We start from the raw sequence: 19,914 nt of genomic DNA, 5'->3' as shown, positions 1-19,914 counted from the left end.
CACTTAATAATTACCTAGCCGTGTGACTCTGCCCAAGTCACTTAACCCCATTACCTTGCCAAAAAAAAAAAAATATGATCATGACATACTTAATTAGGAAAACAGTACCTTCAAAAATGTTTTTTGTTATTCTGATACATATATATTTCCTTATTGTCTAACATCTGATTTCCACTGGATTTCTTCTGTAGTAAAAAAAAGTTGAAATTATATTGTAATGCAAATACTGATAAGTGTTAAGTTTATTTGTATTCTACAGGAAAAGACTTATTATCAACACTTTCAAATCAGTAAATTAAGGCTTTTGGTAAAAAAAATTATTGAAATAAGTGAATATTTTCATACTGTTGATTTCAATAGCACTTCAAATAAAAATAACCACCAGTGGGTGGAAGAACTCAATCTAAAATATTAAACTTGAAATGAAGTAAAAAATTTTCAACTAAAGCTACACACAAAACACACACACACACACACACACACACACAGACACACACACGAGATTCAAATTCTCCATGAGGTCACAAATCTTGTTTCATTACAAGATTATTTTACTAGTGTCTCGGAATGCTACTTAATAAATGTGTAGTAATTCAATTGAACAGTGGCCAAAATAAATCCATGTCTATGCCTTTTTCATTTCAGAGATACTAACTCAGAAGCAAATTTCAAAAGATTTTTCTAAGTAGCACATGAGACATGGGAATTAATGTGTTCAAATGAAAATTTTCCTCTATTTATGCCAGTCATTATGTTATTTTGACAATAATGACAATAATAATTTTGACAAGTTAACTGAGACTATCAGATTCTGGTTTTAAAAAATTAGTATTTTTCATAAATAGCAATTGTTTCTAAACTAATAATTTTAAGGTGAGACTGTCTCATTTGTGACATATGAATTACCTATCCTGACTCTCACAGTATCATAGTGACCAAATGAGATATCAAATTTCAGAACTGAAACAAGGTGTTCCAATAAAATGAATTAAAACAAAGCTTTTCAATGATGTGAATTAATATCCAACAAGAAAAATAATCTTCCATTAGACATTTTGTACTATTTGTATTTTGGTTCTATTTTTACTTGTATCTATGATTTTCCTGGTGTAAGGAGCTCTAAGTGAGGAATTTCCTTTATCAATATATATCAGCATGTTCTCTACAACTTCTACCCTTAGAGGAGATGCACAGAATCCTAAAAGAATTTATTCAGGGTCACATGAGTGTCAGAAACAGAACTTGAACTCGGGTCTTCCTGACTTTAGAAGTCAACTCTCTAACCTCACACCAGATGGCCTCTGTTTAGTTAAGAACTGGTGAGACAGATCATACAGCCAGCAAACAATAATTTAAATAAGCACTGGAGATAAAAAGGGGAAAAAGTCCCTGCTCAAGAAGTAACAGTCTAATGGATCAAAAACAAGTTTGAGAATCATTCCTTTATAAAAGGCAAATGTCCTTTACATCATTTACATACCTATCCAAACAAACCATAGACTTCTTATGAAAGAAATTAAGGGTCCAAAAATTTCATTTTGATATAAAAATGTTTTTGCTGTTATTTTACTATCAATTGTGAATGAAAAGAATCCTAAAGAGAATGTCAATATTGAATTTTTCAATATGTGCCACCTGTAACATAACTAAGTTATTTTAAAACATCAGTTCACTAATAATTTGCTAAAACTTCAGATACCACACACCATTCACTTCTATATTTTATTGAACTGAGTTCCTATGCATAACATTCTTTTACTCATTCCTTCCTTTACATAGAGAAATGGAAGAGTAAAATAATTTACTAAATAAATTTAATATTTCAATTACTTCAAGTTTACATGGCAATATAACCTTGAAATGTACTTAATCTTCTTATACTGCCCCTTTATTACTGAGAAAATAACCATGATCTGCTAAATAAGGCCTCCTTTCTTAAAACATATTTCAAGTAAATAAATTCTTATTAAGCACCTACCATGTGCCTGACACTGTGAAGCTAACCAAAACAGTACAGGTTAGTAGACTTATTGGTGTGTGTTATTTAAAAAAAAAAATTGATTTGAAGACAGTAGGCAAGTCTTGTAACCGAAAACTGACATAATTTTGGCTATATGTGTGTTTGAATCTAAAGCAGACATTACCATTCTTCTTAAAATAAAGCAATATACCTGAAGGAATACTCATTTAACTTCTACATATACCACCTTATTCTTTTAGCTGTCAAGGGGGGGGAGAAAAATCATTTAATGTAAAGAATTAATTAAGCCATCTTCTTAGAAGCGAACATCTCAGTAACCTATCAAATATTATTTAAAGGAACTAGTACATGTAGTTGGTTGTCAATTTAGCCTAATGGCTTTTCCTAACTTTAAAAGGCACTCATCTTAGATTCTTTAAAAATGCCTCACTGTGGTTCCCTCAGATTTAAATATGCATTTGAAACCAAGTCTTCCTTCATGCCAAACAACTAGCAAGCTTTTTCTGGATCAAGGTTAGTTTTTAAACATAATATGATAATGACATTTAAATTGGGTATTAAAAGAGGAAAAGAAAAGATTAACAAAACTTCTACCTCTGTACTATTAAGCTAAACATGGTTTCATAGAAATTAGAAGAAGTAACTCTTGTACTAAAGATGATGAATGTGTCTAGTCATTTAACTATCACCAATTACCAAACTGACATTTACTGTGAACATGAGAAATGGCTAGTACAATTTTCAGTCAGGTCTCTAATTTTCCTCTATGCAAAAATGAAAATAGAATTGGTCACACACACACAGATTCATTGTAAGAGAAAGTTCTTCCTCACATCATCTCTCCTCTCCATTTTTACAAAAGGAAATTACTATATTCATGGAGAACTCCTCTTCTTTCAATAAAGGAGAGGAACTGGATGAAGAAAGCAAATAGCTTTAGACAGCAGTAAGGCAGTTGGGGAATTTAGTGCATCTGTGTTTGTGTCTCTATCTCTTTCTCAGGAATGAGCAAGAATTTAAATGTCTATTTATTTATGAGAATAAATCTTATGAGAATAAATCTCCACTGCCAAAGTGCTGTCTAAATCGGTAGGATTTAGATGATGATCATGAGCAATATAATTCCAAATATGGAAATATCACCAAACTTCATTTAAATTAGGTCGTTTTTACATCCTTCACCAACAAATTTACTAGATTCAATTTTTTAAATTGTTAATTGTACCTCCTCTATCTCTACATAATTTAGACAAAAATACTTCAGAAATAAAAGGTAATAGCAAGATAGTTGAGGAACATGTGCTATTAATCAATCTTAAGCCTACATCAGTCCCTGATGATTGTAAAATTAAGGACTTTAAAAAGCAAAAAAATCTTTCACTTTCACTTCCCCCTCATATACAATCTAAAAACACAATAAAAAGAGACAAAGGCAATTTAAACTTGGGCTGCAAAGAACTTTCTGGGAAAGTGAGGAAATATTTATCCATGATGCTACATTAAGAAACAATGAATCCAACTACTGACATAAAAATACTTTCAGTAACAACATAACATAACATAACAAGAATTATTAGAATGCTTAGAATGAAAGGGCTGAGCTTCCTCATATTCTTCTACAACCAAAAAGAGTTTCAGAACTTAAATAAAGCAGATTAAAGTAACATTATTACAAAGTGAGCTTTAAAATGTCAATCTAGTTAAGTAGTTTTAATGAAAACTAAATTACCTTCTTTGAAATGGGAAGGGGCTATTCATTAGTTAATAAATATGGAAAAAAATCAGAAGACTCATTCATTCACTGCCATCTATAGTGGTTAGAGTCCAGGAGCAGCTGCAGAGTAGATACATTCAAGAATCTAAAGAGTCACATTAAGGGCTAAATGTTTTGGTATACAATTTTATCTTAGTGGGCTTTTTATTAAATTGCAAAAACAAACAAAACCCTCAAATGACAGAATCCCTTTGTGGTCTCTCTCAATTTAGTTTAATTATTTAAAAGCTCATTTAGAAATACAAAATTAAGGAAGTGGTTCATAGTTCTGCAATAAATGGATGAATTTAAACTTGTAGAAAAACTAGTAACTGCTTGACTCATTTGTAATACACATACATGCGAGTAACAGTTTAAACAGTATTTTATTTTAATAAAGGGCCGTATCACGACAACTTAAACTATTTCATTATGAAAATTTCTTCATTAAAAAGTGACCATTTCTTCCAATCTTTATAGCAAAGCACAGCTTCAGCAAGTCAAGTTTACAAATCAGTAACCTTGAAAGTACTTAATCCTCCCTCTTATAATACTATCTCCCCCTTAAAAATTTCTCTAGGTCGTCAAATTTGTAACACACAAGGCACATAATGCTACAGAAAAATTTTACAAAGATGATATTGTAGTGTAAGAGAACAAAAGAATCTGCTACAAAGATTTGTTTTTTAACTTTCAGATTTGCAAAAATGTATTATTACATAAATTAAACTATATTTCTGTGATGTTTATATTCAACAATTTACACAACACAAAAATATAATCCGTACCTAAAAGGCACCTTAGCCTTTTGTATCTCCCCTAAAAGAAACACTGATCTACAGACTTTAAAGATTTCTTACATAATCACTCCATAGTCCAGCATTTAACAAAAAATGTAAAAACAATGTCTCTTTAACATCAGCATTTTCTTCCATGATAATTTCACCAACTGAACCCAATGAAATCTGTAAGGCAAGTTGGTTCTTTAGATGGACTGGAATATTCTTTACTTGTAGTGATATGTTTGTAGCAAAATAGTTCTTTATAAAATTCAACAAAACAATAATGAGAAAACGTGCATTTTTAGAGTTTCAAAAAACTGAAACTATTATTTTAAATTTGGAGTAGGCACTGAAATATTTTTTTCTTTATAACTCTGGAGATTGTCTCGTCGCTGTATAGTGCTTCATCAAGCTAAAAATAAAGACAATATCATCATTAGATCATAATTTTCATAATCCTTAAACTTTTATATTGTAAAAACTGTTAGAATAGATATTCCTTAGAAAAAATTTATTCTAATGCTGAAACTAAGCATTTCTCTAACAATTTTCATTCTGGAACTGTAAAGTAATACAGATGAGTCCTGAGAAGAATTCCCAAAAGCTGAAATACGGTATTCAGACCAACCTATCAAAATGAGCAGCTGTTCATCCTCTCTTCTCTCTGTAACTATACAATATCACCAATTTTATTTACAATGTGTTCTACTTTATCCTCCATGATTATACTATCCCCAGCCTTCCCCGCCCCTTAGTTACTTGTTCTTTGAGCTAAATAAAAATCATCAAAATCCACAGGTCTGCTTATATAGGTAGGAATTATATATGGTATATTGAGAACTGGGCTAGTAAAAAAGAAAAAAGCAGTAGAGAACAGCACATTTAATTTTAAAATATCATATATAAAAAAAAGACATTGGTCTAAGATAGATGTTGTTGGTCTTTGCTAGGCTCAAAAAATAAATCAGATAATCCCACCAGAAGTAAATGGGAAATTTATTCTGTATAGGGGAAACTACAACTCTTAAAACACAATTAATGCTAGTTCATACATAATGAACACAATAATTCAACTTATTTTTTTAAACGTGGATAAAGGCATACCAATTATTTATGAACAGCAAATTGCTCCATCCTCCTGAGAAACACTGTGCAAAGGAATGAGACTCTCACACTGTTCACTATCTTCTGGGACTCTTTTTAAAAAAAGTAAATAATTATATAGAGTAAATAAAAAGGTTTTATAAATAGAATTTTAGTCTATTTAGTAAAATTTCTGTGTTTATATTAACTATAAAAAAAGTTGTTTTCTCTAGTAATCAAATAAAAAAATTAAGCTAAGAATTTATTAGGCACCAATAGTAAACATGCCTATTAATAAAAGAATGTATTAATATTTGTTTATCCAGCACTAAGCATATTATGTACAATCTTTAAATATTCTTCATTAAAAGCTTAGCTAGAATTATGTGGCCATCATATTGGCAGAGAACCAATATTATGGTTAAAAAACAGATCTTTCCTTAAAAAAAACACCTACCTCTGAATTCGATGTTTTCTACAGATAAAGACAAAAATTCTTCTAATTCCCACCATCACTGGATCCCAGTTATTATAATGGCATAGGAGAGTTACAATGAAAAATGAAAAAAATACAGGGATAGCACCTGCAAAAAATAACCAGGAAAACTGCACCTGGAAAAAGAAATGAAGAAAATTCATTTTATTACTGGTACAATTACTTTTTTTTAAATGTAAGCTTTCAATTTTAAAACTAGTACAAATAAGTTTAATCACAAGGAAAAAATATAAAGCACTTAATTTTATTACTTTTCCTATTAAAAATTTGGTACTCTGAGATTTCTTTATATAACCACTATATTCTAAAGACTGATAAGCTGTACCTATTGAGAAAAAGAATGGAGTAGTCAGCAGTCAAGTCAAGGACACTTATATACATAGTTTTCTTGTCCTGAGTATACTGAACCTAAGAGAATAGTAATACTTATCTGCAGTTTCCTGTAACCTTTGCTCAACCTACACATTCATTACCTATTGTGTCTCACTCCTCACTTACTGGTTATCTTTACAGTTGTTCTCCCATGTTCTTAGGTTAATTCTAAGAATCATCGTTTTGGCTAAAAGCTATTGTATGTCTTAACCCTACGTATCAAAATTAAATTTCTAAGGTGTAACTATTGTTAATTCACTACAAGAAAGGAAACCAAACTTTTTTTTCCTTAAAAGCTTTACTGTTTCTTTTCAAAGGGCAGCTATGATTCACCATTAGTTCTAATTCTGACTCATAAAATGGCTTAGATTAAGTATCTCATGGAAAATATTTCAATTAAAATAGTATTTAAAAGGAAAATTCAAAAACTAAATAGGAAAAAACATTAAGATATTAATTAGCCACCTAAATAGAAAAAGTTGAAATAAAAAAACTTACAACAAATTCATTTTTTCCTACCAAATTTAGGATATAGTTTTGATGTAAACTGCATTAACTAACAACATATGGAAGGGAAGAAGAAGCCTAATTTCTAGTTGTATAAGTAAGGTTTTAAATTTGGAATTTATATATATAGTAAACAGAAGCTTAATCATTATGAAAAGAAATACTTCAATTATAAAATAAAAAAGGAAAAAAGCTCTGTTTACTTCTCATTGAGATTGCAAACAATTAAGGATTAAATGCTTATATTCATATGTAAGGCTCCCTCTGCTGGAAAGTACAGAATATTCCATTTCAAAACTCTTTTAAGTCAGGAAAAACAACCAGTGCTACATCAACCTTTCTCTCATCAGGAATATTTTAAAGAAAATTCAGTAGAAAATTAAGTTAAAATCACTTAATTATTACTTTATACATTTCCCACTTTTTAAGGCAAATATTGTGGATATGACAGCTTATGTTTTTATTAAGGAGTCAAGGTTCACAAAGGGCTTTGCTTATCTCCATCTTACAGATATGAATAAGCTGTATAAGTCCAATTACTCATATCACATACTGATATTTTTAAATCTTAATGTTTTCTTAATGTTCATGCTATTTTGTATGTTATATTAAAAGGCTCTGAATCTTTGAAAAACAGTTTAATAACTTAGATATCATAACTGTGACACCACAAATAAATTAGGAATAGGGGAGAAATTACTCATCAATTTAGGGATAGAGTTCTTGACCAAACATGACAGAAAGGTTCACTGAAGGCAAACTGGACAATTTTAACCACATAAAATTAAAGTTTTAGCACAAGCAAAACCAATGTGGTCAAAGGTAGGGGGAAAAAAATCTTTGCAGAAAATTTCTGATAAAATTCTCACTTCTAAGATAATAAGGGAACCAATTCAAGCCATTACCCAATGAACAGGCATTTTTCAGAGAAGAAATCCAAGTTATCAATAATTATTGAAAAAAATTGAAAAAATAAGTATTAAAAAAATTGATAATAAATCACTATTAGAGAAATTCTCATACTCATCAAGATTGGTAAAGTTGATAAAAAAGAAAACCATAAATTCTGGAAGGACAAATAAGTGCATTAAAGGACTACTGAAGGAACTGTGAACTATGCCCAAAAAGTTATTATACTGCACATATCCTCTTTAATATAAAGAAACCATGAACAGATCTATATCCCTGAGAACTCAAAGAAAGGGGGGGGAAACTATATATATATGTATGTATATATATATATATATATATATATATACACACACATACATATACACACACACACACACACACACACACACACACATATATAGTTTATTAGAGGATATATTCAGTACAGTAGCACAACTGGAAATTAATGGGATACTCATCAATTAGGGAAATGCTTAACGGTTATAATATATATATAAGGAATACTACTATGCAGAAGAAATGGCAGAGGCAACATTTTCAGAATGAGGGAAAATTTTTATGAATTGATATAGCATGAAGTGAGAAGAACCAGGAGAGTTCTGCACAATAATAACAATATTGTGAAGACAAATGACTTTGAAAGAATTAGGAACTCTAGTACAATTATTCCAAAAGTCTCACAATGATAAAGGGCTGATAAAGAGGTGACTCCCTCAAGAGTATAAAATGAGACTCATTTTTAATATTGTCATTGTTGAAATTTGTTTTGACTATATACTTTTAATGGGCTTAGTTTTGGAAGGAAAGTATAAGGTAAAGAAAGAAGGCAGATTTTAATTTTTTAGGAGTATGACATCAGATAATCTGAATTCTTGGCTAAATTGACACTTTATGTAACATTTGGAAATTTTTTTCAAATAGGTAAAATACTACTTGGTCTACCTATTAGAAACTAGTAAATGGTGGGGGGAGGGTAAGGACTTGTAGTAATGAAATACTTAAAACATTTTAAGGCTGTTTAATAATTAATTATTGTAATGTGGTTGTTGTTATGGTAGAGGAATTAAGGATAAAACTTCTTTTGTTCATATAAACATTTTCTTTTGGAGTAAATATCATAGAAATAGCTATCCTTTATATGGTATTGACTGTGTCAGTCAATGTGCTAAAGGCTTTACAATTATTGTCTCATTTGATCCTAACGATAATCCTGGGAAGTAGGTGTTATTACTATCCCCATTTTACAGATAAAGAACTGAAGCAAAAAAAAGGCTAACTCCAAGCCCTGGGCAAGCCCTGGCCAAGACTAGCCAGCAGATGATAAATTTTGGAAGGTGATCCAGAACAGAAAACAATAGAAAAACAATTTTGATACTCAAAATCAGTTTTAGGGAATAGAGCTAAGTGTAGAACAAAGTAGAATACTTTTTTTTGTCTACACAATACTCTTACTTTAGTGAATTTTGATCCTAATATTATACATATAGTTGAGCCTGATATTCTTTTCACTCTCAGTCAGGTGTTAAGGAGAGAAGGGAAGTATAAAATATAGCTCTTCTGCCTTTGTAAGGTTAAAATCAGACTAAAATATCACAAAACAAGTATGAAACAGGAAGTTAACCTTCATTTTTTAAAGACTTCACCTAAAATAAGCATATAAGTATTTAACATTATTACTATGTTGTCTGAAAATGAAGAAGTTGTCATTTTTGCAATTTAAGTTGATCACATTTTTGGTCATGTTTCTAAAATAATTTTAAAGATATGCTTAAGTTTGTTCTGGTTATTAACTTACTCTTCATTGAAGAATCATAAAAATATAGTAAAAGGTCATGTTTTACTACTTGAAATTTGTTATTTCAAAAGTTAACTCAACAAATTTAAAAAACCTATAATCATAGCTGGAGAATAGTAAGAAGAGATCCGTGGATTTGGGACCTATATTGCCTGTACGACCTTGGGTAACATTTAACATGTGTACCTAAGTTTACTCTATAAAATAAGGAAGAGGGGCTAGACAATGTAAAATGTCATTTTCAATCCAAAACAAGAAAAACCAATATTGTTCCCTATCTTTTATTTTAAAGCAGCCATAATACAGGATAACTCTAAAAATCAACTAATTTTAGTAAAAGAAATGTTAGGTATATTATTGATCTTTCAAACTAAAACCTGATTTAAAGTTTCTAGTCATGACACATTTTATTGATCTGGTCCATTTTAATAACATATTCTTTAATCAATAAAGAACAGCTTACCTTTTGCAAGCACATATCAGCTATTATGGTCAGAGGTATTGTAAGGCTTAGTGCAAGTGTGCCAATCAGGGATGAGGTAAGAAAACAGCCCCTAAAATATATTGAAATATGCATTTTTGCATTTAAAAACTACAACTAAAGTAAAACACCAAAGAGCAGATGTTAATTCTAAATTTTATATGTTGAGGAAAGAAAACTGGTGGTAGCAATTTAAAATCATGAGACATTCACATCTATTATTTTATTTTAAACAATGTTATATTATTAAAAACAATCCTTCTTAATGGTAAACTTAAAATGCCAAACTCTTATAAAATTGTTACTATAAAAAGAATGGGAAAAAAACTATTAAAACTGTAAAAAAAATTAAGACAACTATAGAACATTATGACAAATTAAGATTAAATTATTAAAAAGGATGTTATACTCCATTAAGAAATAACTATTATTTAAAATTAACTTTAAGCTTTTCTAATATTTAATATTATTAAATTATGAAGTAAAACTTAATCATTCATGGGTAAGATTATATGTGTTGATGGCAGTGTGGGAGAAAGAATGTGTGTTTGTGACTTAGGAAAATTTAAGCTGTAGTCATAATAGTTGTAAGACCTGGACAAGTCACTTAACAGACAGCTTTATAAGATTCAGAGAAACTGCTCTCTAAGAGCACCAGATGATCCCTGCCCAAGCCACATCTGCCACCTTTCCCCACTAAACTGGGGGGGGGGGGGGGGGAGCAGTAGGGAGTCAAGTAACCTAAGTGATGGCAAACAAAATTATTGGAAACAATCAGTATTTACAGCCGATTTAAGTCAGTGTCACAATGAAAATTAGGCCTACTTTGAAGATCTGAATTCCCCGATTCCAATTTTGCATTTTTTAAATCTTATACACCAAAAATAATGAACATTCTTAGTACTCTCTACTACTCATTGCATAATCTAAAACATGTCTAATGTTTAATTCTGGAATATTAATATTTCTGAAAAAACAAGTTGCTTTAGGATTCTTTTTTTAGAATTTCACAAAGAACTGGAAAACATATATCTTCCTTTTGCAAAAAAAAAAAGACCTATTGCTATTGATCAATAAAAATGATCTTTATTTGCCCCCAATGGCCTGCTTCTACAAATTCACAGAAATTCTTTTTTTATATTATAAACCCCTCAGGCACCTTTCCTTTCAGCAACTCTAATTGCATTTAAGGTATATATTAGATCACTTAGAGGATTTTTGCTCTTATCTTTTTCTCATTTCCCCAAACAGATAACAGCCACAACTAGTAATAAGCCACCAGTAAAAACCAGATGACAGATAAGTGTCTTAAAATCATTAATACTTTTTTCCAGAGGTCACAGATAGGAATAAAGCAAGAAAGTATATTTTGCAATGCTATAAAAAAATTTACATAATAAAAAATATTTTGATCATTGTTACTGAACATCATACTGGACTGGATTGTTATATTTAGTCTCATATCACTGTTAAAACATACTCATGCCACAGAAAGGGTAAAAATTCAGTTCATATAATTATATTACATGTTTAAAATTACAAAGTAATTCATCTGACATCAATAATTTAAATATTTACAAGTAACAAAGTCCTTGTTTGAGATCACAGTACCTAACAGATTATGCTAACCTCAAAGTGATAAAAATTGTGAATTCAGAGTTCAAAGATTTATATAAAACACAAGCTAAAAAAGGCAACTGCTGAAAAAAAAACAATCTGGACTGACAAGCAGCAGAAATGTAATCATTTTTTACATGCACATTCGTTTATGCCAAAAATTTCTTAATTTAAGTATGCAATTTAAACCGAACTAGAACTACAATGAATTTCATAAAAATAAGTTATTTTAAGGAAGCCATGTCTCTTGATCAAAATACTATTATGCTAATTGCTAATGGTTTTAATTTTCCCAAAATGAGGAGTCAAAGATAGAAACAAGAAATGATAGAAAAAGACAACAGGCGGTTTGTAGTTTTTCTTCCATAAAAGAAAAATGCCTATTACCTAACTAAAGCAACTGTGTATTCTGAGAAAAAGTGACCACTTTTAAATGTAATTTTTCCTCATTCCATTTTTTTTAAACCCATGTAAAAGAAACCTAACTGTGGAAAAAAAGCTCATTTTGAGCATACCCTTTGATCCAGCAATGCCACTACAGGATCTGTATCCTGAAGAGATCATGAAAAAGGGTAAAAGCGACACATGTACAAAGGAAGATTTTCATAGCAGCTCTATTTGTAGAGACAAAGAATTGGAAATTGAGGGAAAGCCCATCATTGGGGATTGGCTGAACAAACTGTGTGGGGGTGTGTGTGTGTGTGTGTGTGTGTGTGTGTGTGTGTGTGATAGAACACTAATGTTCTATAAGAAATCATGGGCAGATGGATTTCAGAAAAGTCAGAGACTTGCATGAATTGATGCTGAATGAAATGAGCAGAACCACAAGAACATTATACATACTAACAACACACAGTGATGATCATTCATGATGGACTTGTTCATTTCAGCAGTACAATAATCAATTTTAAAAGACTCATGATGGAAAATACCATCCATAACTAGAGAAGGAATTGTCTTATATATTATGTCATTTTTTCTCTCCAATGTTTTTCTTTCTTCCATTTCAATCTGATTCTTCTGTCACAACATGATCAATATGGATCTATATTTAGCATGGTCATAAATGTAAAGTCTATATTAGGTTGTTTACTATCAAGAGGAAGAGGGAGGGGAGGAAGAAAAATATAAAACTCAAAAAATCTTGCAAAAAAAATTTAGTAAAAACTACCATGCCATGTAGATGGAAAAACAAAATATTTTTTTTAAAAACTCATTTTGTAATCTTTGTTTACTTAATAGGGAAAAAGGAATTCTATATTTGAGGTTTCATTAAAGTTCCATTTTAAGGTCTTATATATCATGGCATAAAAGTTGTACTAGGTTCTTAAAGACAACCAGGTTGGAAAAGCTTCACTAGTTTGACCTAACCAGTTGAACAAATTAACCAGTTCACCATCAGAAGACTAGACACTAGTGGTCTTTATGGGTTTTTTTTAACCACAGTTAAAGTCAAGATAGCTATCTGAGATATAAAGTCTAAAGTAGGGGAATTTGCAAGGCATTATGGTAACTGCTATAAACAATATGAAGAGAAAATATCGAATATACACAAAGGAGAATGTATTAAATGTCATGAGGGATAAAAACAAAGAAGTTAAGGCACTTAGAAAAAGGAGAAATTATCAATTACTAACAAAAATGCAATTTTGTAGAGTTTTTCATTTTTGTTTTTGTTTTCTTTAGGCTACAGGATGAAAGTTAAACTTCATCCTTCTGCAGAGATTCTTAACCTGGGGTCTGGACTCCACCACAAGATAGACATCAGGGAGGCAAAAAATTATATATTTACTTCAATATAATTAGTCTCCTTTGTAATCCTACATATTTTATTTTACACATTTTAAAAAATATTATCCTGAAAAGGGGGTCTATAGAATTTAACACTTGGTCACAGAAGACAAACATCATAATCATCATTATGACAGATAAATGTTGAAATGGACATAGCACCAGTCCTGAAATAAGGAAGCCCTGAGTTCAATTCTGACCTTAAACACTTGACACTTACTAGCTGTGTAACTTGGGCAAGTCACTTAACCCTGATTGCCTTGTATCCAGCGCTATCTCTAGTCCTCTTGATGCATATTTGGCCAGTGGACCCAGATGACTCCAGAGGAGAAAGTGAAGTTGGTGACTTAGCATAGCACCCCCTCACTCAAATCTAATTTGCTTGTCATGGCATTACTTCCCTAATATCACAGCCTTCTTTAAGAGAAAAGGATAAATATCATCGTAGGATCTGTATCACAAAAAATATTCTATTTTCAAAAGATTCGTGGCTCTAAAGAACTAGTCAATAACTAGCATTTTGATTACTCAAGTGTGTGTATGTATGTAAATCTCACTTCACTTTCACAAGTGTCTTATATATCAGTCACCATGGCACTGTGGATAAAGTTCTACTATTCATTGTGCAGTTTTAGAGGTTACGTCACTTCTCTCTAGAATTAATTTTCCTCATTTGTATTTTTTTTTTGTAAGAAGGGTAGGGCATGGGGGTTAAGAGTTGAACTAATGGGGCGGCTAGGTGGCACAGTGGATAGAGCACCGTCCTTGGAGTCAGGAGTACCTGAGTTCAAATCTGACCTCAGACACTTAATAATTACCTAGCTGTGTGGCCTTGGGCAAGCCACTTAACCCCATTGCCTTGAAAAATCTAAAAGAGTTGCACTAAGAACCCTTCTCAGTTCCTCCTAACTTTCATGATCCTGTTCCACTATGCTCCCATCCCAACTCAGCTATAGTCAAAGTCATGTTTAAACAATTACTGGAATGTTATCAGTATTCACTCCTTTACAAAAGATTTTCCAAGTTTCTCTCCATCTTGCTTCCATTTACTATCCTTCACCAACATCTCAAATGCATCTAACTATTCAAACAGTTTATTCTATCTAAAATTCAGCCATTCCTTGAAACAGAATTTCTAGCAACCAAAATATAAAAACTAGTTAATATTTTATGGATCCCAAGTACAAAAATAAATTCAAAAAATTAAACCTGATTTTTTTTTTTTGGTCTCTGACTCAGACTTTAGTCAATTCTATAACCTTGTCCAGCCTGTACTATCTCACTCTTCATTCTTAGAGCCATCCTAGCCAATTCATCCAGGCAATGCTACCTTCCCCTCAAAACATATCTATATTTGAACTTATACTGCTTCCTGGAAACAGGAATTTCATGGACTCAATGAATGGGATTAGATGAGAAATAGTAAAAAAAAAAAAAAAAAAAATTCTACATAAAATAAATACATACCATAACCACAGCAACTCTGAGAGAACTGTTCCAATTAGGCCATTTATGACAATGCACATTAATACTAATTTATTGGGAAATTCAAAGGCCTCAAATCCAGTATAATGAAGTAAAAAGAAGCCCGGCCATAACAGCAGCAGATTAAAGAGACCTACAAAACCTGAACACACAGAAAGTCAGAGTTAGTCACTGCAAGTTATTTCACTTCCAAAACTTTTACTGTCAAACTGTCTCCGAATATGGCACAAAGTCTTAACTGTTTGCTTCCCTAGGGGGTAAAAAGCTTGCTAGCTGGCTAATGCTTTATAATTTAACAAAGGCAAAAATTGTATTTAAAAAACTTGTGAACATTAGTTCTCTTTAATTTAAACTATATAGATGATGAGAACCATTACTAAAAAGATGCAAAATGTTAGCAATAAAGTTATTAACATAAGAGAACCTCTTAGTACAGAATAATATAACCATTAAAGATAACAATCCAAATTATCAACACAATTATTTTATTGATTTAACAAATTTTGTTAACACTATATATGCAAAGCACAGGGTCCTTGCCCTTCAGGAACTCACACAGATTAAATACAAGTAACTATAATAAAAGAGTAGCATATTTTTAGAGACATATAAGTGAAAGTGATATGTTTAAATGTGCAATGACACAGGAGATTCCCAGTTCATAACTTTTAAAATAACTTTTATTTTAAAAAAATAACAAGAGTTTGGAGAATATTTCAAGAAATCCCTAAAATTCACAAGGCATTGTAAGGGTTTACTAGAGGTGGAAGGTGGAGAACATAAGAAACAAACTATATTTGCTGTCATCTCTATGTAGCAACGATCTAAAAAAGTAAAGAATAAGATTCCAAAACATGAAAAACATGATAGAATTCTACAGAATCACAAACTGAACTGGAAAGAACATCAGGGATCAAAAGAGACAGGAATTCCCTCTATAACATTCTCTGAATCTGGTCATCCAACCCTGTCCTGAACACCACCAGTAAAGGGAAAATCACTGTTTTAAGAGGCTGGCCAAATCAATCTATACTCACACCTTTTGTCTAAGTAAGTTTCTTTATAATAGTTACCACACAGACGATCAGACCCTGAACAATTTGAAAAATGTTATTTGCTCATGAGTAGGCTAAGCAAATATAATTTAAAAAATGACAATTCTACCTAAATAAAATTACTTATTCAATGCCAGACCAATAAAACGGCCAAAAAACTATTTTACACAGCTAGGAAAAAATTGTAACAAAATTCATCTGGAGCAATAAAAGGTTAAGATGATCAAGGGAATTAATGAAAAAAATGCAAAGGAACCATGTGGTCTAACCATACTACATTTAAGACTAAATTATAAAGCAGCAATCATCAAAACTGATATACTGGTTAAGAAATAGAGAAATAGATCACTGGATTAGAGTAGGTACAAAAGAAATAGTAGTTAATGACTATAATAATCTATTTGACAAATCCAAAGACTCCCGTTTCTAGGCTAAAAACTCACATTTGACAAAAAACTGCTTGGACAACTAAAAAGGCAAAAACTGAGCATAGACCCACATCTCAAACCCTAAACCAAAATAAAGTCAAAATGGGTAGAGGATTTAGACATAAAGAGTGACACCATAGACCAATTAAGAGAACAGAAATAGTTTATCTGTCAGATCTAAGGAGACTGGAGAAGTTTATGACCAAACAAGAAACATATTAAATTACAAAATGGATGATTTTGATTACATTAAATTAAAAAGATTTTGCATAAATAAAACCAATGCAGTCAAGATTAGAAGGAATGCACAAAACTGGCAAACAACTTTCACAACTAGTATTTCTGATAAAGGACTCATTTCTAAAATGGACAGAGAACTGATTCAGATTTATAAGACTACAAGTCATTCTCCAATTGATAAATATCAAAGGATATGAACAGGTAGGTTTCAAATAAAGAAATTAAAAATATCTAGTCATATGAAAAATTAGTAAATTAGAAAAATGCAAATTAAAACAACTCTGAGATAGCACCCACACCCATCAGATTGGCTAATATGATTAAAAAAAGGGAAATGATCAATATTGGAGAGGATATGGGAAAGCTAAGACACTAAATGCACTGCTGGTGAAATTGTGAATTGATCCAACCATTGTGGATAGTAATCTGGAACCATGTCCAAAGGGCAATAAAACTGTGCATATTCTTTGTTCTAGTAAAATCACTACTAGGTCTATATCTGAGAGATCATAAAAAAGGGGGAAAGTCCCACCTGAATATGTATAGTAGTTTTTTTTTTGTAATCACAAAGAAATCAGAAATTGAAAGGATGTACATCAACTGGGGAATAGCTAAACAAGTTATGGTATATGAATGTGATGGAATACTATTGTTCTGTAAGAAATCATTAGTAGTCAGACTTTAGAAAAGCCTGGAAAGACTTGCATGAACTGATGCTGAGTGAAGTCAGGAGAATATTGTACATATTAACAACAACATTGTGAGAGGATCAACTATGATACACTCAGCTTCTCAACAGTTCAGTGATCAAAGACAACCCTGAGGGAACAGTTATGCAAAACAACAAGCACATCCAGAAGGGGAAAAAATACAAAAAACTCACAACACTACAGAATCTTAGTGCAGAGAAAACATACTATATTCACTTTTTAAATCCTTTTAAGTTTCTTCTTTCTCATGTTTTTCTCCCTTAGTTCTAATTCCTCTTTAACAGCATGATTAAACAGAAATGTTAAACAAGATTGTATATGTACAACTTTTACAAGATTGTAAACTGCCATGGGGAGGGTGATTGAAAAATGCAAAACTCATAAATTTGTAAATGGATGAACGTTGCAAACTATCTCGGCATGTAATTGGGGGAAAAAGAATATAAAATTTTTTTTAAAAAGTAGAGTCCATTCTACTTATAATTGAGAAGTTTTTTTTTATTTCAAATGTAAATCTCTCTCTAAACATCTAATTTCTTTTGCCCTCTGGGCTCAAACAGAATGAGTCTAACCTCCTTCCACAATACTTCAAATACTTGATTAAAATTAATTTGTCATCTCTTCTATGAAATAAGTATCCCCTAATTCTTTTCATCAATTGCATGGCACCAAAATACCTTAATATTCTGGTCATTCTCTAAATCTGCTTCAGTTATCTGTATTTTTTCTGAAAGGAAGCCCTCAGAAGTGAAATAGTGTGACTAAAACAAGAGTATAAAGTGGGACTATTACAACTATTCTTCTAGACAGTATTGCATAGTCTAAAATTAAGTTAGCTTTTTTATTTCTTTTAAGGGGGAGTGTTTGGGGTAGTGGTAGGGAAGGATATGACAAAGCTTGAAGACTGTCTTAGATAAAAAAATGAAATCATCTAGATTTCATTTCCTAAATAGAAATGAAAAATGGTAAAGCCTAATATATCATATGAAGCCTTATCACTGTCTAATTATTTAGTAAAAATGAATGATGGAGAGTAGGAGTGTATTACTAGTATCTGGTATTTCCAGAAGACACAGAAGACCTGAAGGTAAAAAGCTTTTGAAGGATTTGTAGGAAGACAGAGACAAGAATCAAACAGAATGAAAAGAAATGGATGGGCTATGCACAAATAACTAAAATATCTACATCACTATAATCATTAATCCATTGAAGTACTGCAGCATTCCTACAGAATAAATCTTCTCATTCTGACATTCAATAAACTCTATCGATTACTTGCATCCTAATTTTTTCAAGTTGAACTCCCACTCCTCTGCTACATGAATCTTCAACACTAATAGGGTCAGAGTAGGTTTTATAAATTTTGTCTTTCATGCCTAAGCTCCTGTCTACCATCACCAGTCGCCAACTGGACATTTCAAACCAAATGTTCTTCAAGGATCTCAAACTTAAACATGTCCCAAACAATTTTATCACTATCTTTCCAAAAAAAAAAGCCCAACCTCTTTCAAACTTCCCTATTACTGCTGAAGTCATCATAATTCCATCACTCATCCAAGTTCACAAATTTAATGTCATCCATTACTCCTCCCCACATATCCAAATAGTTATCAAATCTGATCATTTCTGCCTCCACAACCTCTCCCTTTTCTCCATTAACATAGCTACTAACTTAATTTAAGTCCCTGGATTATTGCTCCAGCCTCCTAATTAGCTCTAATGCAAGTCTCTCTCCACTTCAATCTGTTGATTGTACAGACATTAAAGAAATTTTCCTAAATTATCAGTCTTACCTCATGGCCCTCACATACACACACAGTCAAATGCCAGTGGTTTCCTTATAAGCATCACCTTGAGAAGTCTGAGGTCATTAAAAAGGCTCAGCAATTTTCCAAGGGCAAGATATCCTGTTATCCTTCTCCCTTTCAATTCTGTACACAACTTATTATTTACCTGTACTATCTATTCCAGATATAACTACTGACAGACAAGCTCTATCAACAGTTCATACAGATGCTTCTCAAAATTTGGGTAATAGACACTCTTCAGACTCAGAGGTCACACCTGTGTAGATGGTCAATGAATAGAACCCAAATAAGGAGACAGTTAAAAAAAAACACCATCTGCCCCTGACAAGTTAAAGTCACCAGATCCATGAAAGTTAGATTTCAGTGTAGATGCACTTAAGTACTAGAAAACAAATGCTATGATTTTCAAAAACAAGGTAAACTAGAGAGTGCTAATCATAGGTCAGCAATGTTTTATACACTGTTAAAACAGGTATTGTGCTGCTCAGTTTTGCATAACTATTTGGTCAATTTTCTTCATGGTGGTGTTCATAGGGGAGAACTAAAAAAAAAAAAGAGAGATACACATACACACACACACACACACACAAATACACATGGAACTTATCATGGAATAAA

The 19,914-nt window shown here is 31.5% G+C and overlaps 1 protein-coding gene across 4 annotated transcripts in view; it reads right to left on the bottom strand.

The window, feature by feature from the left end:
- Positions 1-2,043: 2,043 nt before the first annotated feature.
- The window catches only part of SLC35F5 (solute carrier family 35 member F5), a 54,472-nt gene continuing 36,601 nt past the window's right edge, over positions 2,044-19,914 (bottom strand). For all 4 annotated transcript variants that reach the window (XM_074215019.1, XM_074215020.1, XM_074215022.1 and 1 more), the window contains 5 exons: positions 15,038-15,197; positions 10,145-10,235; positions 6,057-6,211; positions 5,621-5,712; positions 2,044-4,928 (listed from right to left, as the gene is read on the bottom strand). In XM_074215019.1, the coding sequence (XP_074071120.1) occupies positions 5,628-5,712; positions 6,057-6,211; positions 10,145-10,235; positions 15,038-15,197 (491 nt within the window). In that variant the 3' untranslated portion in view covers positions 2,044-4,928; positions 5,621-5,627. The remainder of the gene's footprint in view (positions 4,929-5,620; positions 5,713-6,056; positions 6,212-10,144; positions 10,236-15,037; positions 15,198-19,914) is intronic.

Source organism: Macrotis lagotis, chromosome 1, assembly GCF_037893015.1.
Source record: "Macrotis lagotis isolate mMagLag1 chromosome 1, bilby.v1.9.chrom.fasta, whole genome shotgun sequence".
Taxonomy (NCBI): domain Eukaryota; kingdom Metazoa; phylum Chordata; class Mammalia; order Peramelemorphia; family Peramelidae; genus Macrotis; species Macrotis lagotis.
This window is presented reverse-complemented; position numbering and strand designations above follow the sequence as displayed.